The 17,532-nt window shown below is 36.2% G+C and overlaps 3 protein-coding genes across 3 annotated transcripts in view; 1 reads left to right on the forward strand and 2 right to left on the reverse strand.

The window, feature by feature from the left end:
- The window catches only part of LOC141431957 (ATP-binding cassette sub-family G member 4), a gene marked incomplete in the record, with an annotated part of 61,257 nt that extends 57,336 nt beyond the window's left edge, over window positions 1–3,921 (reverse strand). Inside the window, 1 exon segment of the mRNA XM_074093261.1 lies at window positions 3,306–3,921. Coding sequence (XP_073949362.1) covers window positions 3,306–3,468 — 163 coding nt within the window.
- Window positions 3,922–4,881: 960 nt separating this feature from the next.
- The window catches only part of LOC141431958 (carboxylic ester hydrolase-like), a 38,184-nt gene continuing 25,533 nt past the window's right edge, over window positions 4,882–17,532 (forward strand). Inside the window, exon 1 of the mRNA XM_074093270.1 lies at window positions 4,882–4,902. The gene's annotated coding sequence lies outside the window, so the exon portion shown is untranslated. The remainder of the gene's footprint in view (window positions 4,903–17,532) is intronic.
- LOC141431955 (5-formyltetrahydrofolate cyclo-ligase-like) lies at window positions 9,188–16,990 on the reverse strand. The gene is made up of 3 exons (XM_074093258.1): window positions 16,754–16,990; window positions 14,427–14,679; window positions 9,188–9,488 (listed from the first exon to the last, which is right to left on the reverse strand). Exons 1-3 carry the CDS (start codon window positions 16,874–16,876, stop codon window positions 9,250–9,252), a joined length of 615 nt encoding a protein of 204 aa, XP_073949359.1. The 5' UTR covers window positions 16,877–16,990; the 3' UTR covers window positions 9,188–9,249.

The following is a 17,532-nucleotide window of genomic DNA, read 5'->3' on the forward strand; positions in this document are numbered from 1 at the left end:
GTTTCTTGTATGACGTCCCTCTTTAATTTGTAAGTTTATTTTATTTTTAGTATTTGTTGTTATAGCGGTCACAGTAATACATAATCTGTGAAAAATTCAAGTGTCTAACTTTTACGGCTTAAGAGATAGAGCCCTGTGACAGACGGACGGACAGACAGACAGCGGAGTCTCAGTAATAGGGTCCCGTTGGCACCCTTTGGGTACGGAACCCTAAAAACTGAAAATCTTATTTTTTCCATGAATTTCTGTCTATGTCAGTAGCAGTCTACATGGCAGCGCCGTTTCTTTATGGGAACTCCTTGGAGCTGCCAGTTACTTTTATAACGATGGGTGTTTTTAATTGAAGGAAACAACATTCATACTATACAGCTGGTATAAAATACAAAAGAAGAAATATTGTCTTCGCTAGTAAATATGTAAATAATTATATCAAAATTAACGGACCAATTCTACAAAGTAACATTTCAAATATTATTTTTCACAAATTTGTTATTTAAATCTGCCACACCGGTCGGTCGGTTCAAATAGGCGGCCTGCGTGCGACACAATTTTATTGACGTCAGTAAAAGAAATAATCAAGTCAGTTGATCGAGTTTGTCGCCTTTGGATCTGCTGATTTGCGCAATTAAAGTAATTTTATGTTTACTTGAGCACAACAATTACATAATAACATAGAATGCCTCGGACAAGAAAATAGTTCGGTACATTGATCTAATATTTATATACATATATAGATAAGACGTTGTGCACAGGCAACGCGCCAAAATTCGTCTGGAACAGACGCGTAGGCCTGATGATGATGAACGCCTATTCATTCTAACTGACTGACGATTAATACATTCACAGACTAGTAGAAAGAATACATACCGCATTTAAAGATTAAAAATACGGCTCTGTAATATTCTTTGACATATCTCGAGCATTTGATCGTGTCTGGAAAGCAGGACTCCTTTTCGCAATCATCAAACCACTTACAATTGACTACAACTTATTTATCAAATCATATTTAAATGAGACACTTCTTTGTAAAACAAGAGGAAGAGGTCACAGTCCTATACAAAATACAGGCTTGGATTCCACAGGGCAGCGAGATGGGCCCAGTTTTGTACCTATTATAGACAGCAGACCTACCAATAGACTAAAACGTGGTCCCCGGAACTTTTATAGATAACACAGCAGTGCTGGCAGTCGCTGAGTGCGAACTTTGAAAATACTCCAAACTACTTAGCCTAAACAAAATTTATACCTCCTAATGACCTGATGAAAAACACACCACTTTTAGTCGGCTAAAGAGGAAAGCCACCCAAACCCAAGACCTACTGAAATAATAGCACATATGCATGGACGCGCACCGCCGCACCGTCCAGGACTATACTCGTACATACCCACTGGGCCTTTTGCTAAATGTCCCGAAGACACAGATTGCGAATTAACATTGATAAAAATAATACTAGCATAATTTTAATCAATAGTTTGCAATGTTCAACTTAAACCAATTAAAGAATGAGTATTCTTTGTCATAAGTTTGCCGCTTTTGAGTATTGATTGATTCATCGGTCGTTTTTAAGCAACTTCAATTGACGCGGAATAGAGCCGGTATCATTTTAATTTTGCTAGCGTTATTTGAAGTACTCGTAAGCTCATGTTTATGGCTAGATGACTCATACATCAAAAATATATACATATACATATATCCTTAAATTTACATTTGTTGATTTAGGATTAAGTTAGTTGACCTAGTCGTAAATGTGAATATTTATACTACGATGTGAGTACCTATCTATTTATACGATGGATGCAAATATATCAATATGCTACCTACTATATGTTGCAAATAAACAAGGAAAATATTGTAAAAATATTAAATTAGGTGTAGGTATATCATTTTAACATATCTATCACTAGTATTTATGCCAAGGCCGTTCGCAAATCGTACTTGAAATATTCATATCATAATACTAATTTTTTATGTAAAAATACCGGCAATTTTGTAATTTTAATCACTATTTTTATTATTTCAAATTAGTTATGAAACTGACTGAATCTGATTAGATATTGATTAAAACAACAATTTAAACCTTTAAAAAAATAGGCTCAAAACAGCATCATTTTATTTGGTATATAAATATATTATATGAAAGTGCGTATATATTTATATTACAATTACAACGACTGGGTTCTTTTATGAAACGGTTTTTGCTACACAAGCATCGCATATCGCTGAACTTTAGAGCTGCCTTGCAAAGTATATCAATGTCGGGTTATCGGAGTCAAAGTTAATGTTTTTATTTTATAAAATGTCCCGGACCCAAATGATCACGTGTATTAATTATCTGGAAATCTCTGTAATAAAGTTAAGTGTTTCAGTAATACATGACCAATGTCGCGCGTTTCGTTCGATACGCGTCTTTCGATTTTCATCTTGATTGGATTTAAAGAAACGTTTCTGTTATTTTTTATCAGATATACATTAACTGAATTGTTAAAAATACTAAATTGCGCCCATTAAAAACCGATGCTAAACGTAAGTAGTTAACTATGCTATCGCAGATTCGATTTGTAGCTTTCGAACATGGCGTATGTATACAATATCTAATTTTGCTAGTTGAGGTATAATTTTGATAGTGTTTTATGCGGCGATTAACCTTAAAAGTGAACAGTGATCACAAAATTTTATATTGCTCTCGTGTCTGACATTTTTTAATGTGCAAGTTTTCTCCACGTGGTTTCTGGAATTTTACTATCAAGTTGCAAAATCTACAATCACCGTACAACGTCCCTCTCAAAGAGAGTTTTCTTTGACACTGATGAAACTGTCTTAATTAGGACAGAAAAGCCACACTGTATATTAAAAGAGAAGAAGACTACCTACTGTAGGAAAAACATTGTTAATAGGTAGGTATTATGGAACAATATACTTAATGTTTAAAGGTCGGTGCCTGCCATTATAAATTATTAAACAATGGTGAGATTTTTATATTTTGTTTAGTCACATTTTTGAATACAAAATCGTAGTACTCGTATACCTAATAGTTTTCCCTAACCTGCGTTAAAGGATTTCACATTCGAAACTGATATTGAATTATTGACCAACTTCACTTGTATCGATATTTGCGGTCATACGTTGCGTGCGTACCTATATGTTGATAAACTGATCGTAAAAACAGATTGTTTGCGTTATTTTATTGCTTATTGTCATTATTATCAGACGATCTTAATCTAAGTGCGTATTCAAATATTTTACTGATTAAAAGTTTAAATATTAAATAACTGAAATGAAAATCTGTTAGATTGTATGAACTTACTTTTAGATCGGAATCCTTCTGAAACTTTGAGTGTAAGGTTGGTGAACTCGATCTCGACTGATGATGGCGAAGGCAAGTCTACCTGGAGTGTCCGGCACTCGTGATTTTCATCACCGCTCACCTTCCTCCCGAGACCTCGGAGTAACGCCAACGGGTGCGACATAGTGTATTACTTTAATAGATCACACTAAACTTATTTATAGCATACTCTTTTCAGCAAAAACGAACACGAGTCACGATAACACGCAAAAGTTTAACGAAACGTTCAATTTTGTGTCTTTCCCGTGAACATTTTTATCGCGATGTAAACCAACACTTAATTAGTCGCCAATCACAATAGAATACGCAAATATTATAATATAAGCAATATTTTTAGAGCACACTTTTATTAAAAACTTTTTTTAAGTATTTTTTGTGCCAAATTAGCCTTAATAAATTTAATGAAAACACTGGTCACAAACGAAAGAAAATACTGTTTTTTCTTTTAATTTGTGGGGTATATTTGAATAACGAACACTAGTTTTCGATTTTACAGACGCGCCTCGCGTAGCGCGAAGTGCGAGTATGCGCGGCCGGTATCGGACTGCGAACACAACACAGCCAGACCGTGGGCGTATCGGGCTTAAATTAGATTACAGTATAATGATGTCGACGCTGCCTGAAGCCTGAACTCGTGCAATACGCGTTACGGAGAATTAATGAAGGTGACTCATTAATGAGCAACAAAATTTAAAAAATAGTGTAGGTACTTAGGTTTAAAAAAACTAGTGTAGTTTTTTTTCAAAACAGAATTGTGAAATTGACACTACTCTTTGTAACATGACTAAATAGTTGAGACTTCGAAACATCTTCGAAAGATTTGACAATTCAGACGAATATTTCGTACAATACTTATTTCGATATTTAGTTACTTAAGTAACAAATATAATTTTCGGTTCGCCTAAATTACCAGTTAGTCAATCAGTCTATCAATCCACCAAAATAGGTTGGAAACAATGAAATAAATAAATGATCAGTACAGTCATGGAAACGGAATCGCGTACCAGGTTGGGACCTTTTCATAATCAATTTCGCTTTTATTTCTTTGGTATGGAATGTCCATATGACATCGGAAGCACAAAGGTTCCACCAGAGTGGAACCAGAGTGGAGTGGAGTGTAGTGGTGCGTACCAGAGTACGCAACGCAATTCAATTTATTTCACCGTACAGTCGAATAAACTGATTAATGTACCAGGGTGGAACCTTTTAATATCAACTTCACTATATGATTTCCTTGACAAAAGTATGGGATGTCAACAAAGGTTCTACTCTGGTAGGCGATTTAGTTTCTTGGACTGTACTTACAGAGCAGGAAGCATGTAAGCATGTCGATTAAAGGTGAAGATTCGCGAGTGCAACGACCAAAATCATCCAAGCCCCCAACACGTTCTGGTTCCGCTTTAGCGGTTTACCTTCGAAGTATTTTCCGCGTACAATTACGCCTGAGCCATTACCAGGTAGCCAGTTGTCAGCCTCACATTCAGGTGCCAGCGCTCACCACTGAACCTTAAACCAACCATGCAAGGTCTACAAACGGTCAGCTAAGAAGTATCGACAGGTGAGTGTTAGGAACATTATGATTGAACTACATTTTTTTTTTACCTTGCTCCTCTGCTACTATTGGCTGCGTGCGCGACGGTGGCGACGCGTAGCGTTGACAACATTTGCAGAGTCTGTCAAATAATGACATGTAAACATTGTTAGTTTTTTGCAAATATAAATTAAACCAAGAATAGGCGCTGTCATCGTTCATCCACCATTACCTCTCATATTTCGTTTTAAAGATTTTTTTACCGTACAACGGCAAAAACTACTAGACACTGGCAAAATTGTCCTCCAATGGACAGAGCCATATTTTTCTAAAAAACCAACCAACCAAATTAAACCAAATGTTAAAATAGCATTGTTGACGTTATTTAAATGCAATTTATTCAATAGTATAACTGTAAAATGGATATAATGATAAAAACCGGGTTTGAAAGTATTACACACAGCATTAATTTCCATCGACAAACCGTGATAAAAGGCTCGTAAGTCCCCGTGTACTTCACAAAGTACAAATAAATTGTAAGAATAACAACTTGATGTACTTGGTGGAGTGCAAATTTTTCAATGAAATATGAACTTTAAATTTAAGTGAGTAATTTTCAAAATCACAAAACTTAGATCTCTCGCCTCGGTCTGTAGAACTATGTATGGTAAAAAAAGTCAGGGCTTACGATTATTAGTAGTATTAGACCAGCATTTAAGAAATGTTGAGGAACTGCGACCTTACCAACTGCGACATAACGGCCAGAATTACTTAATACAAGCCCATGTAATTCTTCATCTGTGACACTAACACTCTACAAAACCAGTTTGAACGTAAGTAATTTTTATGTGATGTCAGAACGGTATTTCGTGTAAGTCATTTCTCATTTACTACTTGTACGCTTAAATAAATATTCTTCTAAATATTTTTTATAGATAAATGATGCTCGTGTTGTCACTGGTGTAAAACGTGACTGCGTATACAGTATGTAAGAGAACGAAAGGCAAAGCTGATAACTGGTTAATGGTAAAAGGGAGTATGTTGTAAAAACATACTTTTTGTTAACTTTTATTATTGTTGTTTTTTTTTAATTTGCTTAATCTCAACATGACCTTAGGTCCTCTTATTTGCAGTCGGTTAAAAATTCTTGTATCATGCTGTAGAAACAGTAGGACGCAGTTTATTAACATAAACAAACTAATCAAAACCAAGCCACATATCAGATTACTGCAATTTCAACTATGACCGCAGTACCACACTATACTGCCTATAGGTACAGTACGAGACACTAACCACTTTCTGTAATAATCGTTATCTGTTTATTACATTACTTATTATTCATTACATGGATTTCGCATAAAATTGTAGTTCACTTTGACATTTTACATTTGTCACCTTGTTAAAGCCTTGTTATTGTTATTTTGAAAGGTAAGGTTGACTTATTTGGATTTTTTTCTTTAAGGGGATCCCATGCCCCATAATTAACTTCGATCTCAATTCCTTAGTTTTCTAATGTTTTTGTAGCTTATTATATTAACAACAACGGCTTTAAGCAATATAGTGTCCCATGTTTACTTCAAAGTTCATTGTTTTCGAGATATTTGGTATCAAAATTGAACAATTTTAGGCCAAAAAAACTGGTTTTCTGGCCATAACTTTTGTGTGAATTAGTTTCAAATGAAAACCCTCGACCAGTTTTTAGAGACGTCAAAGAAAAACCCAAATATGTAGTTTTCGTACTTATATGTTAGATCTTTCACAATGTTTAAAAAAATCATGCAAAATTAAGTATTAATTTTTTTCAATATCCGGTAAACAAAAATGGATATAAAAGATTGGAGAACTGTCAGCCGTTTGACTATAATTCTGTAGTGCAAAAGTAGGAGATACGAGTCAAAACTTCGGGTAGCCCCTAAATCAAAGAGTATTAGTACCTATAGAGAAACTTTAAGGTTGAAACTTCAAGTCAAAGTTCAAACTTCGTGTCTCAGATAAAATCTACATAGAAAATTAATTTAAAAATACTGATAATGCCTTTAAACTTTTCTGCGGAGGAACTTTGTGGATGTGGTCCTTGTTTACGTAGAGTTTAAGAGTAACGGGATTGCCGCTCTTCGTCTGTACGCGGCGAGGTTTCCTGTACGAAGGCATCTCAAAAACTTCCATGTGATCGTCAATGCGATTATCCGTCTACGAAATATGAACCCGCGCCGGTGCCGATTAACCGAGAAGGGGTCAACGACTTTACGTGAGAGAGGAAGAGCAGGTATTGGACCATTTTCACAACCAACCGGGTTCTAGAGACAGAGACGTGCAGGTCGCATTTTAGGCATAACGTTATCAGCTAACATTTATGTAATTTTATTAGTTGTCATTGATAAGATTGTATATAATACAGGAGGTTATAAAATAATGGTTTATTTTTTTCCTTTTTTCACTACCACAAAAAGATGCTAAATTTCCATAAGCCAGGCGCCATAATCATATTTGTGGTCTAAACATTAATGGGTCTCTTTCTTTACCTTTCGTTCTGATATACAATACTGTATAATTGCCGTTATTTTTGCAGCAAACAACGCAACAGCAGTCATGACTCATTTCTTTGTTTAGATTTGTACTGAAATACTTACTGCAATTTTGACAGGCAGTCATCCGAAATCCGAATTTACTTTCCAATTTTTGCCATGTTGTGCGCTGCTATCGTTGTCTGTACCTACCCCCACCACCCGCTTCGTACATAGCCAATACTGCAACAGCTGCAGTGGTAATAGTGAAATATAGACTTCCTCAAAATAACGCTTGAATCAATCAGACACTAGTAGACCTCGTTATCGCAGGGCAGTGACGTCATAATAGGGAAAAATAGGGGCAATTGGCACAGTTTGATATTTATTGTCAGTAAAGTAAAAAAAAAATAACGGTTACCAATTACAAGAACTTATTTAAGTTTTTAAGCTTTCATTTCAATTATTTCACTGAAACATTCACACATTATAGGTACCTAAATAGTTCTATTAGTATTACTTACTTGATTTGTTTCATTTTGTTATTATCATTTTGCTATCGGCGATTTTTAAAAACACTAACAGAAAAATGGCTGCTACTGGCTTTTTATTGTTATTTATTCATATGATAATATTCGAACGGGTATTATGTATTATGATTAATTTGACCTTTACCACATTGATATTGTTGTTGTTTTTAAACAATCCATTTTTCTTATATTTGTGTATCGTTCCGTGAGTCACAGACGGTTCTGGCAGAAAATCAGCGCTGCAGGCGTCTAACGCTTCAGCATAATGCTGAGTCAGCGACCGTTTCACTTTCGCGGGGACACACAACATTGTGTATATTGTATTTACTATTTTCATGTGTTTTTCTGTATTTTTTTATTTTTTTTGTGTTAATTTTGCTGTATATGTGTGTCTTCTGTGTTAGTGACTAAATGTTTTCTTTCTTTCTTTCTTTCTTTCTTTACTGTGACCTTTAGTGTGTTTAAACCCAAAATCAATGAAGTAAATTTCAATTTTTTTTTATGTCCTCAAGTGAGGACCGGGGGATGCAGGAGGTTAAATTAAGGTCCTACTATTACTTGCCTTGTTTTGTATACTAGCCATAATATATTACGAGATGTAGGTAGACCGCGATCACTTTTAATGACCCGTATCATATTTTAACAACTTTTCTCTTGCCAGTACGGACACTTTATCAAAACGAATGTAATGGTTCTACAGAACCCTGGTGATCCAGGTTCCTCGTACGTATGTGTTCCGTTAATCTCGCGGAAATTCTAGACAGTCTGCTCTGTGCAGCTCATCCAAGTCTCCCCTATGCAGCTCATCCCAGTTCCCACATGAACAAGGAATCATATACACCCCAAGAACATTAAAATTCTATCTTATTTTCATAATTATTTCAAAAGCATCAAAATGACTACATTCCCACATTCAAATCTAACTTTATGACTCTTACTAGAGACTAGAGTCCTTACATTTAAATTATTAAAATATGAATAGACTACGATGACGAGGTAGTGCAATTAACAGGTTACATTTGCAGAATAAACGAAGGAACGTGTGTAAAGTAAAACACTACATTAAATAACTACTTATAACAATTAGCACTACGCGACAAATACTAATCGTTAATGATACGAGTAATATAAGATGACCCTTCTGTTAGAAAAAAAATGACATTTGCATTTAATATCCATTCAATGTGTAGGTATTGAACATGAATTCATATACCATATCAAATCACACACAGATCACATGCTTTGTAGGTAAGTGAGTAATAGAACAACACAGTCATCTATAATTTATGCAAGACATATAATTTTCATTACAACTTGTCATTTAATTTATTATAAAATGTTTATTCTGCAGTCATAACTTCGTTGACGCGTACGTCCTGCTTGTCCACTGGTATTTCAGGGTATATCTGTTGGTTGAAGCCAATGGCGAGGATGTAGGGTCTCTTGAAGTTCTGGGGATCTGCCTCGTGGCGCTTGATCAGGCTGGAGAGGAAGCAGTCGTAGTATCCTCCGCCGTGGCCGCAGCGCCAGCCGTCCCTGGTGAACGCGGCTCCTGGGGCTATGACCAGGTCTAGGCCACCTGAATAGATAAAACGAAGGTATGATTAAGACTTGAAGTGAAACTTCTGTATCTTTCACGCTGGTTGTCTTTAGAATTCTAAATTGTTTTAAAATTTTGCGGTTTTTATTTAGTCAAAGTCAAAATATCTTTATTAAATTCAGGCTATGACTGTCATAGCCCTAGTGACTTAACCCACGCCGGCGTGGGGTGTTTTGATACTTACAGAATCGCACCTATATCGCGGAGTACGCCGCGCCTGCTATGACCAGCACTTATGAATGTACAAATGCACGTACAAATTGAGAGGAATCCGGCAATAAACTCAACGATCTTGTTAACTACTACTTACTACTTGCTAACTACTCACTCACAACCACATCGCATGGGCCGTGGTCACGACGACCAACAGTGTAGAGTAACATACTTAGGTATCGTTTTCGAGTTTTATTCACGACCATGGCCGCTGCAATGTGGCTTAAACGTCGAGGTAATTTTAAACAGTATTTTGTTGCCTGACTAGTTTATGTCCCATGAGCGGCAGTACCTAGTTATTGGGAGCCAACCCTATTCCTTCAAAACAACACGGGTATCAAGTTCGAGCTTATACGTCATTCACGATGCGCGTTTTTAGGGTTCCGGAGCCAAAATGGCAAAAACGGAACCCTTATGTTTTCGTCAAGTCCGTCTGTCTGTCTTTCTGTCTGTCTGTCTGTCCGTCCGTCCGTCCGTCCGTCCGTATGTCACAGGCATTTTACTCGTAAACTACAAGATGTATATCAATGAAATTTGGAGTCAAAGCCGCTATTTAGTTTTGTAGTTAAATTACAAAAATAAATATTTAAGTATAGGGAGGAACTCCATACACGTAACAGAAATTGAAAAAAAAAATTTTAACTCGCATCAACGTGTGGCACATAGTTCGAAAAGATAGTAAGGTGTCTCAAAAACTTTTTTGATTAAGTGTAGATTTCCGGAAATAATCGCTCCCAAAGTAGCAAAAATTGTGTCCCCCCCCCCCCAATACTTTCAACGGAAATTGGTTTCAACATGATCGGATATACCGTTTTTGAGTTATTGCCGAAAAACTGCGCTTCTCAACAAAAGGACGTAAGTGCCGTGAAGATACGCTCTTTTTCTGGTAATAGATTTTAAGACTGTAGGCAGTGATATTAAATGATATTGTAATGTATCCGTGCCCACTCATGCACATGTGTGCGTGTTGCGGCAGCCGCCGAGTCGCGTGCTCCTGAGAAGAAGGGCTACGATATAGCCCGAAACATGTCAAGCTTAACTCGGTTTAAGACGTGAGTTATCCGTTACAATATCATTTAATATGAGTGAGTCTCACGGTAGTTTCATGTTCAAGACTGTAGTCAGTGTTTTAATTGTGTTATAACGCACATAATATTACTTGATTTTTTTCGTAATGGCTACGGAACCCTATCTTGGGCGTGTCCAACACGCTCTTGACCGGTTTTTATTCTATGCTATATATATTACAAGCAAAATTTTGTATGTTTTGAGATCTCGAAAAATGGCTCTTACCCAAAAGAAAGTTAGAAGGATTTTTAGGGATGAAAAATCGATCCAACTAAGTCTCATGTCCGGGAAAACACTTTTTTCCGGTTTTAAACACTGAGCAAAGCTAAGCTGCCAAGTTACTAGCAATGCAGCGCTTTAAAATTTTCTGATCACAGTTTATTTTAGTGGTTATCGGAATTTCGCATTCAATTATACCATTTATACCTATATAGTCTGGCATTCTTGTCGTTAATGTATTATGTACATACACATAGCGCAGCTCAGAGACACAATTTTCACCTTGATCAATGTCAAGTCAAGAATGAAACAGAATTTACAAAATACCTACTTCTTTGCACTTTGCAGTAAGAGTAAGTATGTCTACGATTTTATTAGAAACTAACTCGTTTGGTCATTGTATAAATTTTTCTATTTTTAATCAACTGGATTGACTAGCTTAGCATAATTAATACCTATGCTAAATCAAAAATAAAAATAAGATATTACTATTTAGGCTGCGTTTGTTTTGTACTTTTGACTAATTTTTATTTATATATAGAAGATTATACACAACACAAGATACAATAATATGATAGGAAACAAAATTAATAAAAACAACATAAATATACCTAACTATAAAAAGAAAACACCATATGTACTTATATTAATTATTTGTACTGTTTTGTTTGTTTGAAATAATTTTCAGAGAAATAAACAGTTTACATTTTTTTTTTTGTTAATTTGTGTTTTGTATATTCTGATCGACTTGACTCCTTAATTGGCGCTGCGTATAGAGATGTAGCTTCACTGTGCATCCTCTATCGCATGTATATACTAGTGGTCCGATTATAATAAATAAGACGTCAATCGATTCGTTATAATTTATAATAAACGGGTCCATTTTATACGTTTTTTTTTATCAGATCTTACATCAAAAACCGAGCGAAAAAAAGCACAGCTGGTTGCTGGCATGTGGGGTATCATTAGATAGATTTTTAAAAATAATGCTTAGCCACTTTTTGGTACTTCCAAATGTTTTTTGTAGATATAGTTATAACTACCAAAAATCGACATAATTATTTTACTTTTCAACCGCAAAAATATAAAAATAATCTATATAAGAGCGGTTAATGAAGACTGCTAATGTACTATTTTTTCCACCAAGATAAGTAGCAATTGAAAATAACGATTTACGAAGAGGCAAAGCCGCCCACATCATAATAATACTGACTGATCCACCTCCGTTCCTACTTTCACCTGAGTTAATAAAAAAACTAGCTTTTTCCCGCGGCTTCGCTCGCGTTAAATTTGGGGTAACACAGATTTACTTTCTACGATCTTATTTTCGTGTTTTAATTGATTTTTCGGAGGATTATATTTGTAAATTTTCGAATTTAAAAATCAACTTTGAAGCCTTCAGGTCACGGGTGTAATTTTAGAAAACCTACTTGTTTCTTTTGCCCGCGACTTCGTACCTACGCGACATAGGATTCCCGAGGGATAGGAATAAGTGAATTCAATAGAGAACCACACTGTCCGCGATTGAATTGAAACAGGTTTCTATATTTAGGGAAGGTATCGATTTTTAAAAAGCTTTTACTAATTGATTTTTTTAAATCAGCTCAGTTGTTTCAAAAATTACCCCCAATAAGCAAAGAAACAGACAAAGTTTCAAAAGACAAAACATCCTTACTTAGTGCACTTCTAGGATCCTTTAACCACTTACTTACATGTGTGCCATACTCAGGTCTGTAAAATCTGTAGTTTAAGCTACGCGTTGTCTGTCAGTCAGTCAGCCAGTCACGGTATTTCGTAGCACGGTATACTGTTTTATATAGGTATGGATAAATTTTGTTACGTAATGAGTTGATTGGTTTGGCGTAGGTACTTAATGTGTCCTAACGGTTAAGGAGTTATACCCTCCAATCCAGCATCAGCTCACCTGAATACCCATAAAGAATACAACTAAAGGTCTATACGTGCATATTATAATATTTAAAGAAACTTCCTCTAACTCCTAACCGTTAAGGAGTTTAACCTTCCATCATCAGCTCACCTGGATAACCAGAAGGAATACAACTATCGCTCTATACGTACCCATAATGTTCAAAAAATATCCTCAACTCCTAACCGTTAAGGAGTTTTACCTTCCATCATCAGCTCATCAACATCAGTCTATCAGACGCAAATACTTAAATAGCTTGAGAAAATATATGAAAAACGTACTGCGTGCCTACCAAATTTGAGGGTGCCCTCGATTTCCCTGAGATCCCGTCATCACATCCTAATTTGGTGACAATGAGACCACCTCGGGAGTATTCTCTCGAATAAAAAAATATGTTTTAAAAGAAAGAGAAAAAGAAAAATTCAGATTTTTTTCGTTCCCGTAAGAATTTTCGGAAAATGCTCTCTTAAAGCTCCTCTACATTCCCCAAAGAACCTACTTGCCAAATTTCAGCTTTCTACGACCAGTAAAACGAAAAATCCTGTTTTTCCCGTTCCCGTGGGAATTTTGGAAAGTGCTCTCTCAATAATCTTCTACTCTCCTCAAGCAATCTACATGCCGATTTTTAGCTTTCTGCGTCCAGTAAAACGAAAAATCCCGTTTTGTCACTTTCCCGTGGGAATTTCGGAAAATTATCTCTTTAATGCATCCCTACACTCCTCAAGCAACCTACATGCCAAATGTCAGCTTTCTATGACCAGTAGTAAAACGAAAAATCGATCCCGTTGAACTGAATATAAAACCCGTTTTTTCGTTATCCCGTGGGAATTTCCAAAAATCCTTAAAAGTGTTTTTTACTATTATAATCACCTACTTCTATGCCAAATCTGAAGAGTCCAGTAATTATAGTTCATGAGATTCCGTTGAACTGTATATATAAACCCCGTTTTTTCCTTATCCCGTGAGAATTTCCAAACATCCTGAAATTAATGTTTTAATTAATGTAATACCTACTTATTTGTGTATCAAATTTGAAGAGTCTAGTTATTATAGTTACTGAGATAGGGTCACTCGGAATCGAATATATAAATTCCGATTTTTCCCGTTCCCGTGGGAATATCTAAAAATCCTTCCTTAGTGAACGCTTACATTGTATAAGGTATCTATGTGCAAAATTTCAAGTCTCTAGGTCCAGTGGTTTGGGCTGTGCGTTGATATATCAACAGTCAGTCAGTCAGTCAGTCAGTTAAGAATTTTATATATACTCGTACAGATTTGTCTACGAGTAAGACATATGAAGTCGGTTAAAAATAGGTTACGGGAGACGAGGGGCCCCCTCATGAAAAAAATTTCTAATCTACCACTATTCTCACCGGTTAGGTCATAAATAATACTTTTGTTAGTTGTCTTGTTTCATATTTTTCAGACCGCGAGTTCTTCCGCTTTCGAGTTTTAGTTTTTAACTTAAGTAGTTTTCTGTTATAACTTACCGTTTTCCATAGCATCTTCTCTCTCGGCGTCCTTCGCATGTTGTTTGATCTTCCAACTGGTCTCTACCATGACATCCTGATCGCCTGGCAGCAACCTCAGCATCCTCATTTTCCCTTTGCTGTACTGCGGCACGAAGGCAGCGTCCCCTCGTGAAATAATGTCCTGTAGGAGAGGCTCCGTTGGAACTTCATTTGGCATGCTCAGGAATAATGATATTCTCTTGGCCAATTTAAATTTGGGATGAGCGAGAATCTGAAATTATTGTAAAGGTCCACTTATTGCAGCTGTTTGCATTATTAATTGTGAAACAGGGAGAAAAAGTTGGCTTCCCGATGGTTCTGATAGACCCCAAGCCGCCCCAGAAGTTGATGAGTTGAGAGCATAGACCAGCTTTCTTACTCTCCACACAGAAACACGGCGCCACAGCGGTTAATCACCAAATAATTTTAATTCATCGGGCCAAGACACAAATCGTTCAATTATTTAATTATGAGGGAGATGTTATCGTGAAGGTACTTTATCTCTGTGTTTCATATTTCCGTTACTTTCCTTGCATTGCATCTCAGTCGTACATGTAATATATACAAGTGTTCGTTAGTTATCTTCTCTTTCGCTCACTTAAATATTCGGCAAAGTAAACCTCAGCAAATTCAACGTTACACACATCTACATCTAACGTGTAGGTATACAAACGACATCAGCACTTATACTGAACAACCGAATGAAATGAGTACATTATTGTACTTCTAGTGATCTTTAAGAAAATACAACCGAATTGATAACAATATTTTGCAGGTACCTCGTGCCGTGAAGCAGCAGTGCTTGCAGACCCAGACAGAGAGAGAGTAAGACAGCCGGTGAAATTACTGGCACTTGAGGTATCCCATCTTAGGCCTCAGGTTGGCAACGCATCTGCAATACCCCTGGTGTTGCAAATTTGTATGGGCGGTGGTGATCTCTTACCATCAGGAGACCCACTTGCTCTTTGCCATCCAGTCAAGTAAGAAAAAAAGAATGAATAAATGGCAAAAACGGAACCCTTATAGTTTCACCATGTCTGTCTGTCTGTCCGTCCGTCCGTCCGCGGCTTTGCTCAGGGACTATCGATGCTAGAAAGCTGTAATTTTTCACAGATATATATGAAAGCTATGCCGACAAAATGGTACAATAAAAAAATCACAAATATGTTTTGTAGGGTACCTCCCATCGACGTAAAGTGGGAGTGTTTTTTTCTCATCCAACCCTATAGTGTGGGCTATCGTTGGATAGCTCTTTTAAAACCATTAGGGGGTTGCTAAGACGATTTTTTGATTCAGTGATATGTTTGCCAAATATTCAACTTTACAGTGCAAATTTTCATTAAAATTGAGCGCCCCCCCCCCCCCCTATAAAATACGAAATCATAATCATCAACCCTATTTTGGGCGTGTCCGACACGCTCTTGGCCGGTTTTGAAGTCTGTTAGAAATACTACAAGCGATATTAAACATATGCTCACTATTATTTTCCTTTTTTTTAAACAGGTAAACAATAGTGACGTGTCTTTTTAATAAAAAATACTTCTATATAACATAAAGTAACAGTACCTAACAATTAAATGAATGATGTGATAGATGTGACATAGTCATCTATTGTTAAAATGTTAATTAATTGTTTTCAATAAATATAAAGGTCAAGTTTGATTGTATCGATAAATTGCTTGTAGGTATTGGTAAAAAACCGCAGCAAGTATAAATTATGATTAAAACAATACACATATAATTAGCAATAACACGAAATAAACAACCAAAGGATCTAAATAACTAGCACGACCGCACTGAAATAGCATCCATGACCATTTAATTAAAGGGTCATACATAAACTGGTTACCACCAGAAACCCTCGTGTTGACCATTAAAAAAGGAGAAGTAGGTTCACTACAAATACCTACCTATAAACAATATGTACTCTGCGGTTGTAGTATTATGTGTAGGTAAACATGAGTAGTATGTACACAGTCGCCATCACCACTCCGGTGAATTTAGAAATAATATTTTTAAATTTAGTATAATAATAATATAGCGGCATAGACATAAGACAATTTTAAGTTAACTTTCGTACTAAAATTATTTGCCGATAGGTTAATTATCTACAATAGAAATCGACAACCGTAAGCGTCCGCACCGGAGTAGGCAGTTAAGTCTCTTAAAGGGTCGGTCGGGTGTGCATAGTTCTCCTCTTTTACTATGGTGTTGACTGTGTAGGCCTCTCCAGAACATATCTTGTGCAAATAACAATACTTACTGAAATAAAGTACCCAGCAAAATAACGATTTACATTAACATACCTTCTCTAATATTATTTTCGATTGCCTCTCGCGGTCATCATCGGTCATGGCAAGTAGTCTTCCGACGACATCAGCTCTCAATTCGACTTTCTTGGGATTCGGCTGCACTTTGTCATTACTCATCTTCTTCGTTGAAAACTAAATTATTCGTTTAATAGGAAAATATATTTATTAACACGCTGACGTCTGATCGGGTCAAACACGCTCGGTTTATTAATACTGAAGCACATATACAGTGTCATGCTAAGACGATAGATATTTATTTAGCTTTGTTTACTTGCTGGAAATGGTGCAACATTTAGGGTTCAACTAAGCTATTATTCCTTTTTGTCAATGAAACGTTCATTAGAAAATAAAATACTTATCGAAAATACAAACTGAGACATGGATGCACAGAAAAACCAGAAAAAGAGACCAGCACTGGGAATCGAAACCAGGTCCTCAGCATTCCGTGTTGCGTGCTATAACCCCTACACCACAGCTGGACAGGAATCTAGACACGAATTTTTCCTATGCATACATATCTCAGGTATCATAATCATAATACAATACTTACCGTGTTGAGTAGGTAACTTATACTTAGCGGCACAAAATCTGGCCCTCAAATTATATACAGTAATAAGGTACCTACCTAATTTTGTGGGTAGTGGGAAAAAAATTGTGCCGCGGTACCTCACTTGCAAAAATATATACGAGTATACACGGCCTTAATGTTAAGTGCATAAAGTCGTGTATACATATTTTTGTAACTTTGGCCGTGTCGATATCTTTGCCCTTGA

The sequence above is a fragment of the Choristoneura fumiferana genome, chromosome 10 (assembly GCF_025370935.1).
Source record: "Choristoneura fumiferana chromosome 10, NRCan_CFum_1, whole genome shotgun sequence".
In the NCBI taxonomy this organism is placed as follows: Eukaryota; Metazoa; Arthropoda; class Insecta; order Lepidoptera; family Tortricidae; genus Choristoneura; species Choristoneura fumiferana.

Bases quoted from the DNA above. Each gene is read 5' to 3' on its own strand.
- LOC141431955 (XM_074093258.1), bottom strand. From the start codon at position 16,876: ATGAGTAATGACAAAGTGCAGCCGAATCCCAAGAAAGTCGAATTGAGA. The intron at 14,680-16,753 runs GTATGTTAATGT...CAATAATTTCAG, and splicing joins CGAAAATAATATTAGAGAAG to ATTCTCGCTCATCCCAAATT. The intron at 9,489-14,426 runs GTAAGTTATAAC...TTATCTATTCAG, and splicing joins AGAAGATGCTATGGAAAACG to GTGGCCTAGACCTGGTCATA.